The following is a 12,573-nucleotide window of genomic DNA, read 5'->3' on the forward strand; positions in this document are numbered from 1 at the left end:
AAGACAGGAAACTGATCTGCTAAAGTAAAATCCATACAAAGTTATCCCTGCGCCTGTAATCCCTCTTAAAAATGCAAACTTGCTTCACACTAATTTCCGAGCATGATGATTTTGGCAAAGAGTGCAAACCACTTAAAGATAAAATGTTGGAAAGTAAAAGCACCTTCATGTGTTGTTTCAAGTAACAGGTTTAATGTGTTTAAGAAGCTCAAAGGGCAAGTTTTTCCCCATATGGAAAATAGGTTAAAAACACTTTGTGTATTTAACATTCTGCATAAGTATAATAGTGGTTTCAGAACCCTCGCAACTCAGCATTTAATAAAATAACTCATTATTGGAACAGAAATATTATTGTTGCTGAAGCCGTGTATAAGCACACCATTGACACAAAGAAGCCAGACATGTGAGCAGCAGCCGACTTCCCCACAAACACTGCATGACACGCAGCCTCTGCTGAGGGCACAAAGGATGCTTCAGTCCCACACTGCTGTGCAGTTGCTGCTGGTGCACTTTGTGGTGTGCTGCAAGGACTTCAGAGTATGGTGTTTGATGCACAAAAGAAATTATGTAACCCTCTTTCCAATTGCAGTGATTATGAGATAAAAGTCTCTGAAAAATAGAGGAAAATGAGTCACATTATTGGGCTTTGACTGGAGGTAGACAGAATAAAGCCTCATTTTGAAAAGTGTGTGTTGCATCTTGCTTTAGGCCACTGTGAGAGCTGGTCTGTTCTCAAGGCAGTGGGTGATATAAAACCATGAGCTGTTTGCTGTGCCCACCTCAGCAAGGTCTAATGCTTGACAAAGTACATATCTGCTCTTTGCTCTTAGACATTAAGGAAACAGGTAGACACACACCCCATGCATGCAAATTTGAGACTTTGTGCTGCTTTCATGTTAGTGTCATATATATGAATTTAGTACTCTACCCTATGGAGGGAGGAGGTAAATGCAATAAAACCAGGAAAGTCTCATCATTGTTTGAACCCTTCAAGATGGAATTCTTCATCTTTTGTGATCTGAAATGCTTCTGCTATCAGGTCCTATTCTGTGAGTACAGCTGCCTAACTAAAAGAAAGGGCACTTCAGATTCCAGAAAGCAGAGGACTTATTTAGATTAAGGAAGACAAGTCCACTGGAGGGATATAAAACTGAACACCCTTGAGCAGAATTTCACTGATTGATTTTTAGAAGCAAGTTTAATATTAACAATGCATTCTGTTGGAAAATTATTCCACGATCCATTTATATCCTGGTTTACTACCAGGAAGGAACTTTAGGAAATTAATAGGTTTTTCTTTGCAGTGGTGATATCAATGAGTCAGCTCTGAATTCCCAACACAAGCCATATGTCCACTGAAGTCAACTGCAGGGTTTCAGTAAAAACAAAAAATCCAGTCATTAGTTAATGGGAGTAAATTAAATTACAGAAAGACATAGATCTGGTACATGGAAGAAATTTTCAAAGCTGCTTATTCTTGATGAATTCTGCCCCGTTTAATGATCCCTTGCATTTGTGGCTGCTTAATGTCTGTGGTAGCTGTGAGAGATGTTGGGGCTATAAAGTAGTCTTTTAAACACTGTTGTTATGTTTACCATTTTCTGAAGTTCTATCACCCATGTATGTTTTTATTCAGAACTTTCTCTTGTACCCTTATTATCCTGAATGGAGTATTTAAAAATATTATTCTGTATTTCAGTACATTAAAAAGGTGATGAATTATTCCTTTCCTAATCAACCTGCCAAATGAAGGCATCATAAAGCAAGATGAACTGGTACTTACAATTTTGAAACTTTTTGTACCATTCCTCCCACAGCCATCACAGGCTGAGATTCAGTGAAGTGTGGTACAATACCCATCAGTAAAAAAGTATTTCAGGTGGAAACAGATTTCTTGAGTGTAACACTCAAGAAATCTGTTTCCACCTGAAATGCTTTTTTCTTAAACATATATATATATTTTTAAGTGTGTTTTATTGTCTTATCCAGTATTCTGGTAACATATGCATTTAGTGACAGCAAATAAATTGGAATCCCCTTACAAAGCTAAATATCCCATAAACTTGTCGTCTATATAATAAAAGTGAAAGTTGCTGCCCAAATAATTCTATTATTTTCAAGTCTAGAAAGCTATTGTTGGAGGATCTGTGGGTACTACTTTGTTCACATCTGAAATAACAAAAATTGTAGAGGTAACCAATGGTTACTAACAGGCCTTATTGAGGGATATGATGGAGTTACTTATACTCACGCACTCCAGTGGTATATTTCCATTACTGTACTTTAGTGGTCCTTTCCTAAGAAGAACTCCTTTAATTCTTGATGTTGCTGACCATATAGCACAGAAAAACAAATTTATAATCAAAGCAATGGTATATAATATACTAGTGGATAAAAATGGGAGAAATTAGGAGATTGGTTTACATTCATGAGTTCCTCAATAGGTTGGAATATTTTATGTAACAACACACCATTGATCTATGGGCTTTGGCCACAGTATCAACCTACCGAAGTCATGATGGGCTAATTCTCTTAATCCAAAATCTTACAAATTAGATTATCTGCAAGCATTCTATTAAAATATGCCAACAAGACACCTGCATTTGCATGGTAACATTTTCAATAGACTTTGCCTCCTTGTCTTTACCTTTAGTTAAGATGCAAAACAATAATCAAGTATTTACATTGATCATAATATCACAACTCATATTTTTAATATGTTTGTTTGTTAGTGTTTGGGTAAGGACTCAAGTTTTTCTATGACTTCTCAACACAGTAATTTGACATCTAGATATATCTTGTCCATAGTAAAAGATGTATAGGAGGTCCAGAGAACAGTTTTGTCCAGATATATTCTAGCTCCCAGACCATACCCAGCAGTTGCTTAGGAAAGAGTTGACCCAGGCCAAAAGAAGGCTGGTGGCAGTCCTCACAATTTAATGATGTAGACAATCAGGAGCCAGCAGGAGTAACAGTGCCATTCCCTGGCACGGCATGATTTACAAGGGGTCTAGCTGAGTCACACTGAGAGGGATTAACTCCAGAGACTACGTTAGACAGGCTTTTTTTTCCAACTCAGTGTGGTTTCTACTCGGTTTTAGCCACCAAAGTCGTGGCACTGTTGGCCACTGATGGATGATTAGATAATGAGGGTGAGTGGTGTCTGGCCCCATTACAATCAATCATGCCTTAGCTTTCATGGAGCCAGAACTGCACTCCCAGCATTGAGCAAAGAAGAGGCTCTTACTTGGGACATACCAAATACAGTGCAGTGTTGCAGCTTGTCTTCTCTGATGATTTTCTCTCTTACTTCAAAAACACAAATGTGGTAGTGACAAAGTTTTACCTTAAAATCTGAGGAGCTGAAAAGCTGATTTTGAAGATGATTACACTGGTGATTACTAGCACACTTTTCTTACACGTTACATTAAGAATTTTTTTATGGGTAGCAGGAGGCCAAAGCACAGTCTGTTAGCAAACACTTTTATAGAAGAAGGTTATTTGAGTATTTCCCCTTACCATAGGTGGTGGACAGAGTTAGACTAGATTGCAATGGAAAATTTATTTTGCATAATGGATTATGTGGTGAATTTCAACTCTTCATCTTCCTACTGTAATCTTATTAATTTTCTATACTTCATACTAATAAACCTTATTTTTGTATTTGTTGTAAAAAAAAAAAAATCTAATTGCTCAGTACTAAATACAGAATACTTTCTATTACTATTTTAATTTAATTTTCTTGGAAAATACTTGTGGTGAAGCAAAGATTCCTAGGTGAGCTACCAGTCTTGTCACTGGGCTTTGAGGATACTTGATGCAAAACAAAACAAAAAATACCTACAGTGTTGTCTAAGTACAGATCTTGTTCAGTAAATGAAGTATTCCAGTTTGAAAATTTTGGTCTATAGAAAGACCTACTCTTTGAGTGTGACAGAAATAGAGTTTTGTTATTTTCTATTGAATTGAGGCAATTGTACATGCAAACAAGAATTCTGGGATGAAAATCAGTATCACACCTTCCAGTCTTTAAAGTAGTTTAAATCTGTAAGAAGAACACATGCTTCCAAGAAAAGGCAGCAAGGTAGAAAATGGGACAGCAGTTTCAAATTAAGCCATGTGGATTGATTCAAATTATTTGTATTTTTTTGTCTCAAAAACATTTCCTGTAGAAGCCAATGGAAAAATTTACCTCTAGGATAATGTCTGTATCATGAGTAACTCAGAGCATTAAGCTCTTCAAACCCTTTGTTTTGTTTTAAGCTGATGTGCGTGCTCAAGGAGGAATGATGCCTGCCTTATTGATCCCTGGAGAAATGTACCTTGATGTTTTGTGTTTTGTATGCGATGAAATAGATTATCCAATCTGCACTTAATGACAGTTTGATTGGTGTCCCATAGGAATTTGAGATATTTCATTTGCTTGCTTTTAATTACATCTCCCGTTTTAGCCTTTTCACTTCTTTGTCAATGTAAGCCAAATACAATCACTTAGAAGGCAGTGATAGTTCATTTTCTACTTAAAATATAACAAAAAATGTCAATTTAGGTGAACAAAGCAGTTGCTGCACCAGCAAGTTCAGTTCTTTAAGAAACGGGACATGAAATTCAGCTCAGATTTCTGTAATTCTGGAAAAAGCAACAATCAGAGTATATAAAAAGATGAATTTGCTGCAACTGTATTTTTTAATCTCAAAAATTGTTTTTAAAGTTTCCCATCCAATGTATATTCACATTTTAAGACAGTGAGATCTTTATACTGCAACTCTCCATAGACAGGGTTGCTGTGTCGGCTTCGGGGTAGAAGACAGCACAGTATCAAGCCCTTAAGGTGTTACACTCTTCCACTTGAAGAAAAGGTTGAAGAGCAAGTCATTTTAAAGAAAGCTTACAAGAGAAATTTATGAGCTGTCTTCTATGGGAGAGCGCTTATTCTCCATTCGGCTTTTGTCAAACATTTTTAACAAATTGTAATAACCTTTGTCATATCTCATTTTCCTGCATAAACAAGTCACATTGAAACTATAAATGATGGAAAATTTAATCCACATGGCTTGCACTATCAAAACTGTTAAACTGTATTCTTTTCCACCATGTCAGCAGAGCATTATCTGTTTTATAGAAATGTTGAAAAGATTACTTTTTAAGGGAGATACCACAGGACCTGCGTAAATACCCTCCTCAAGCCTCCACTAGCTGACATTTTCACTTTCAGTTCTTCCTGAAGATAGGAAAATGCTCCGGTGTTTGTCTTTTGGCATCCCATTGGAGAGGTTATTTCCACCCACCTCCAAAATTGACTTCTCAGAGATATGAGGAAGGGCACTGAGGCTCACAAAAACTGTCAGTTTTCTGCCTGCTTTCCTGTCTTAAGCATGCATGTTTGCTCAAGGATGGTACACCAGCTCTCAGTCTAACAGATGCATATTTTTACCCATATGGGATTTTAGTGCCTTCCAAATTGTGTGTGTGTGTGTGAATAACTGTAACCTCTGTAGACCAGCAGATGCTCTTTCTCTGTCCCTGTCAGCTCCATGGCACACTGAAGCCATGAAGTTTCCCTTTCTCAGAGACCAAGGGAGAGTGCCAACTGCATCGAGCCAAGACAGGGACCTTGTGCAGAGCAGCCCACTTACCAGATATCTATCACTATGCTTTTTGTGAGAGCTGTTCACCAAAACTAATAGTCCCAAAGGAAGTAAAACAGTGCCACGAACAACGATGTTTCCTTCCTTCCTTTCTTGGGTTTTCCCTGGGTATTGCATCCATTTATCTGAACATCCAACAGGTGCTATACATCCAGGATAATCTTCGGGACATTTACTTATCTAACGCCTCACATGTGTTTTACACATTCAAGAATTTAAAAAAAAAAAAAAAAATCATTTAAAGGTGATACTTGGGTACTCAGTGCTAAGAAAACTCCTGGCTGCTAGCTATCAGAAAGAATTACTGATGGGGGGCGGCCGGCGTCTTTTAGGTCCTTTGTAAGCTCAAACCTTGTGAATGCAAGCAACTTTCTGTAAATTTCCTGGGTGAAAAGTAAGAGCTACTTGTTGGTCACAGTTAAGGTTAGAAAAATCTTTCAAACATTTTTCACCTTCCATAAAATCCAGGACAATGACACTGACAGTGGTTTACAAACAAGTTTTGGCCATAATCCTGAATATCCTTGTGCTTATGGGCATTAAATTAGACCTCAAATAATACTGGAACATAACACTGGTGGTCTAATTACTTAATTATGTCACTTCAACAGTGATACGCTTTTATTATTTGCAGAAGAGGTCATAAAACTGTTTGCAGATATTTAACTTTCGATTATTTTAATTCTAGCAGTAAATAATGTAGCAAAATAGCTTTTAAAGATCTTCACTGAGTATATTTTTTATGCTTACAATGTTCTCTGAGTAATGTTTTAACAATTTTTTAAGCTGAACATCCTCTGCCATATGAACATCCCTTAAATCACAAACTATAGTAAAACTCTGTTGAAAATTAAATAAATGGAGAATTGGTAGTTCCTAATTAACCAGTAAGAAAAGTTTATGAGAGGCGGATTGAATAAATATCAAAGCTTCTGAGTTATATTATCTTTCATAAATTGGCTTTTCTCCAATTAGTGTATGCTTTCAGAAGCCAGGGAAGAAGATGAAAGGATCTGCATCAAAATTGATTACTGCTGAAACAAAATGGAAGCTGCTGCTTTTGATAAAATACATGACTGTGGCAGTGCTTGAATAATTTTATGGGAACTTGCTGCCTAAGGCATATGTTTTACTGTCTGATACTAAATGCATGAGGAAAGACCATCTGTTTTTTTCAACATGAACAAATATATGATCCAGATTGAACCACTAGAGGACAAATATAATTGCTTTGTGTTTTGCTTTGCACCGCTCTGTACCTATGGCAGCATCCCCTTGTATAGCATGTATCACAGCACACAGTTCCAATGCTGGCATTTGAAAATACTTTTTCCTCTGTTATGGGGGGGGTATAAGATGACTATCCAGGGCTTAATACAAACCTCTGCACTTCATCTGTCTGTGGAAAAAGAGTTTGTGATAGAAAAGTACAACTTCTGATATGCTTTGACCAGCAGGCCTTTGAACGTGCAGGTTTTATTTTTACTGGACAGATTCTTGTTGATGTCCAGCCAGGTGAAAGACATTGCTGTGTCCTCCATGCCTTCAGCTCTTGCTGTGGAAATGGAGAGGCTTTCCTTCCATGGGCTGAGTAATCAGATTAAAGTAGAAAGGTTGGAAGTGACTCCCAACTGGTTTACTTTGAAGGAAGGAAAGCAAGTCAGTGGCAAATAAACTACATAAAACGTTCCAGAACACTTAATCTTTTGACATTTTCTTTGCTAGTGTTATGTTTTATAGCACCTAAAAGTATGCTTTTAGTTTTGCAAAGCTAACAGGACTGGCTTTCTTCCCTCCCCCAAAGTTCTTATACTCCAATTTTAGATATAACATGCTGAATAGCAGGAAAAAAAAGTGTTCAGTGTTGGAAGGAGGAATGAGGGATAGAGGGGCAAGATTCAAGTGTGTGGGTGGATAAATGCAAATATTTTCCTTTTGTTCTTTAATAATAATTAATAAAAATGCTCCATTTTTTTGTAGAGCTTCTGGAAAAAATGAGAACAAAAGGTTATAGAGATTTGGAAAAATATCTTTCCAAGACTATTCTTATGTACTGCTGTGGGGACTGTGTCTGCTTTTCATGGATTATCTGCAGAACTATGTCTACCAGGTGCTAATCTAAACTGTGCACCTGACTTTCCTGAATATTTACTTTTGATTAATATACTGCTTAACTGTAGTGGTTCCCTCTCTTGACTCACTTTTCCACTCTTATCGTGAATTAACACTTTGCCCACACTGATCTTCTAAATCACAGTCCTGAGGAACTGTGGCAATTCATCACATGTGCTGAGTTCATGGAGGATGGTTTTGTGACTGCAAGACCGGGCTGGGACTTAAAAGGTCCAGGTTTATCTCACAGTTCTGCCAAAGACTTTCCGTGTAGCCTCAGGCAAGTCCCTTACCTTTTCCATGCCGTGGTCTCCAGCTGTGATATGGGAACAACAAACTTTCTTTTTTCCTAGTGCGTCTGTTTTCTATAATTATGCTACAAGAGATCTCTTCCAAGTGAAAACTTGTACTGTGTGTTTGGACAAGACCCAGTACAACTGGGCCTCGAATTTAGTTGGTATTACTGGAATACAACTAAACAAGAGCAATTTTTAATACCTAAGAACAAAGAATGCAAGAAAATGTAATTTTAACTGATTCAGGACTAAAGAAATCCAGCAAAAGGAAATGACAACCTTTTATTGTAAATTCTTAGTCACTTCTTAATTTTATTTTGCCCTCTGTGCAAGCCTTAACTAGAAGAAACCACATTTATGACTATGCCAGTAGGATGTAATTAGAGGGGGTTTGTATCCGAAGACTGCAGAAGCTGAAACTACCAGCAATGTTCTGGGAGATTTTCTTTTAAAAACAAAGGTGGGGGGAAGGGAAACAAACTTGCTCACAAGGTGGATATTCATGAACAGGATCAGTCTTTTATGAAACCTTTAAGCAAGTATCTGCTGATCTCTATCCTTCTTTAGTCTTGAAGATAGATTTGCCAAAGGTATGTGACAGAGACCACTTTACCCTCCTGCATACCATGAAACCACCATTTTATTTACAATTCTTGATAGAGTTTATACACAAACTCCTATCAGATTTGATTTTCAGAACAGAACTTCTTCCCTGCAGTTAAGTGATGTGCTACAGCATATGCCTCCAACGTGTTATTGCATTGCGCATTAGATTTTCTAAGAGAAATTCCAACGAAATGGACTTATATTTTTGTCTAATGTACTACGTATATTACTACACTGCTGCATAATGGAAAGTCAGTATAAGGGGAAGAACAATTTTAGCTCCTGAAGCACGTGTGGGCAGATGCAATAACGTATTAATGTTTGTATCCAGTAGTTAGAATCAAAGAATAATTTAGGTTGGAAAGGGCTTCTTCAGGTCATGTAGAGCTAATTTCAAAGTCATATCAAGGCCTTTCCCAGCTGAGTTCTGAAAATCTCCAGGGACAGATATTGCCTTGCTGGTCAACTAGTTCACTGCTCAGTCAGCTTCATTGCAATTTTTTTTCCTTATAGCTAATCATAATTTTCCTTCCTGCATATTGTGTCCTCTCTGCGTTTTCTGTAACCCGAGTTGGATAGTTGACAGTCAGAGATCTTAGCCTCCTCTTATTCAGGCTAGGCAAACCCAGCTTTGCTCAGCCCCTCATGAGTGTTTGAGCTGCAGCCCCTGACCACCATGATGGCCCTCCACTGGCCTCACTTCAGTTTGTCCATCTCTCTCTCATGTTTCTGGAACAGATTTCAGTCCCTTTTGTATCAGGAAGGAGCCATTCATACTTTCCTGCAGATATATCCCTGTATTAATTGAAATACACATTCCTGCTGGGTTAGAGCGAGAGTCTAGCAAGAGTCCCAGCAATTCAGACAGACGCCAAAGGCCTGCCTTTTTTTTTAGTTGACTGATTGCCCAGAATGATTGACAAGTATTTTAAGGAGGAAAGTATTGAAACATTGATAGAGTCAGTTATTACTACTTGCAAAACACAGTGCAAGTGCTAGAATTTAGGATATAGAACATGCACTACATTCCTTGCACACTGAATGGTATCTTTCAATGTGCTACTTACGCAGTTCATGGTATTGTGGGTGAAGTGAACTTTTCTTCTGATCCCTTTCATAGAAAACAGTTTTCACCAGCACAGTGGCATTGTTATTGGCAAAGCAGTCCTGTAGGAAAAGATATTCCTTGTCATCCATGGTACAGGCTTCAGGGAAATACCAGTTCTTCAGGCTCATGTCTGTAAACACTACATGTGTGCTATATGCTGCAAGAAACAGGCATGGGATACACAAGAATTTCTACAGTGATATGGAGTGTCCGTATCTGCCACACATAGAGATTTGACAGTGTGTTGGTGCTTTGCTTCTCCTGCATGCATTTGTCAGTACCGTGAAGGGTGCAAGTTCAAAACTGCGGTCGTGTTTTCCCAGTTGTGATCACCTGTGTAAAACCCTCTTGATTCACTCCTATGCTTTAACTTCTTCCATTGATTATATGATACTGATTTTGTTCCCGGAATGGAAGCTAGTCATTTAGGGCAGTGATGCCACAGCCCAGCTGCCTTTGAAATTCTGTTAGTTTGTACATGAACTCTGTTGAAAAGTCATAGCAGTTAGGTGCAATATGTATCTTAGCTCTTAGATAATCATATACAGCAGACATCTGTGATCCACTGTGGGAGAAATGATCCTTCAGACTAATGAGAGAACTCTCCCATTATTGATCTTTCTTTCGAGCCACTAAGAGCAGCTGGACTGGATAAATGCACAGGGTTGGGAAACCAAAAGTAGTGTCTGTGCATATTTGTCATTTCACTAAGAAAATCTTGATTCTTATGTTTGTTTACATTAACTCTACTGGTGCTGCATGAAAGTCTTTAGAATTATGAAGAGGCTGTTCAAATGTCTTTAGTGAGCTAAGTAGTAATTGAATTCCCTTTTGTTAACAAAGACTGTTAATTGATAGTCTTCTTTTAATGTTGGTGAAGTAGGATCTGCTGGATCAGGGTTCTGAAAAATATTAACAATTATTAATATTCTTTCTTTTTCAGTTTTCTCCTTGTGTTTGGTTGCTTGATTTTGTCCGTGTTTTCCACTATTCCTGAACACACAAAACTTGCCTCTGGTTGTCTCTTCATTTTGGTAAGTGAAACTTCTAAATACAAGACAGTTTTACAGATACTTTTATATACATTCAAATCCTCTTCCTCACCATGGAGAGAATAATGTAATTCTTGAATACTTTAAGAAACCAGACTTTTTATCATGATGATGAAAAAAATGATAAAAAGAGGATTCTACCATCTTTTTCTTTAAAAACAAGTCAAGAGTGTAAGTGTTAATAAAGTACTGTATTTCATCCTCTTTTTACTTGAGAATTGCTGTGTTTTGCTACTAATAGTCTTTCTACTGCAGTTTGGCAGTGACTGAGCATGAAAGACCTTTGATACTGCTGCTGCCATTTATAAAGTCAGTATGTAGTAAGAGGCACTTATACTTAAAATAGGAAATAATTTTGGTATCTTAGATACCAATTTGTGCAAGCTATTGGTGGATACTGACATTTTAGTGGCAGTTGCTGCAGTAGGATATGGTAGTTTCATTATTTCTTCATAATACATGCTTTGTGTTATGTTTATCTTTTTTCCCTTCTGAGGTGGATATAAATGGCTTTAATCCCTAAAAGTGCTTAGCATTTTTCATGCATTGTATGGATGCCACTTTATTCATCTGCTTCTTGATGGGCCATTTAGTTCTGCAAGTGATGGCCTGAGGATAAGCGGTAGTGGTCATTAAAATGTCACTGTATACCCAGAGTTACCATGGTTATTTCAGTTCCATGTACACAGAAGACTGTGGCTTGTTAGGTAGTGCCTGCGGTGAAGTAACTGTTGACAAATGCCAACATTTTAATTGTCATCACTGTATATAACTGAAAGAACTAGTTTTGAGAACAGCTTCCTAATTAATTATGGTGTGAGCAGTCCGATAAGAATAATTGCAGTGTGTGGTATGCCTCCAGAGCACAATGTGCTACTGCATCCAGATACCTGAACTAAACGTCCTGAGCTGGCTAGCTGCAGAAGTGTGGTGCTCTGCACCATCTGATGGTGTTGTTTCTTAGCAGGGTTAATTAGGGAGAACCATGCTAAATATGGTATTCTGCTTCCTAGCCATGTTAGCCCTTTTATTTATTTATTTATTTATTTTTCTGGAGAAAAGGTCAAGTGGCATTAAGCCAGCTAAAAGTGATCAGGTTTAATCCTGTACTCATATCTACTTCCATTATTTGCATAGTTGAACAACACTTTGCAGATGGAAGTTTGTTTGAATGCTCTGTAAATAATTGCGTTATTGCAATTATCACTACACTAATTGCTAAGGTTTTCTAGTATAGAAAACGGGAAAATTTGTTTTGTCTGAAAACACCCATTTTCAGGTGGAAGGTGCCTTCTTGACAGGTAGTCTGTTTCCCTGTATGCTTATGCAAATTAGTTGCAGAAAAGCCATTTTTTCTGACAGCAAATATGTGTTTCCCTTGAGCCTCATATTAGTTGATTGTGCTGGTACGCTTACCGCTGAGTCCTCAGCTGGCTGATAAACACATTCCCTGTGGTTTTCTGTGGCTCACCTGAGAGCCTTACCATGGAAGAGCTCTGTGAAATCCTGGGTTTGCTCCCATGGCCAGGTTGATGTGCGGGAGCTCCATTAGCCCATACCCCAGTCCTTGTAGAGGTGTCCATCAGCAGAGCTGCATTGTTTGGGGTTTGGTGCATGAAACTTTGCTGCGCTTCCTGCTGCCATGGCCTCAAAGATGGAGTTTGTCCATCTCAAAAATTCTGACTTTACATCTTCTGTCATCCTCTGAACACAGAAATGTCTCTAAGGAGGATCCCAAGGAGGGTGGATAG

General features: G+C 38.0%; 1 protein-coding gene across 1 annotated transcript in view; it reads left to right on the forward strand.

Moving 5' to 3' along the window:
- The window catches only part of KCNQ5 (potassium voltage-gated channel subfamily Q member 5), a 286,622-nt gene that overhangs the window by 192,260 nt on the left and 81,789 nt on the right, over positions 1–12,573 (forward strand). The window contains exon 2 of the mRNA XM_040550668.1: positions 10,714–10,804. Within this exon, the coding sequence (XP_040406602.1) occupies positions 10,714–10,804 (91 nt within the window). The remainder of the gene's footprint in view (positions 1–10,713; positions 10,805–12,573) is intronic.

The sequence above is a fragment of the Cygnus olor genome, chromosome 3 (genome assembly GCF_009769625.2).
Source record: "Cygnus olor isolate bCygOlo1 chromosome 3, bCygOlo1.pri.v2, whole genome shotgun sequence".
NCBI classification, from domain to species: domain Eukaryota; kingdom Metazoa; phylum Chordata; class Aves; order Anseriformes; family Anatidae; genus Cygnus; species Cygnus olor.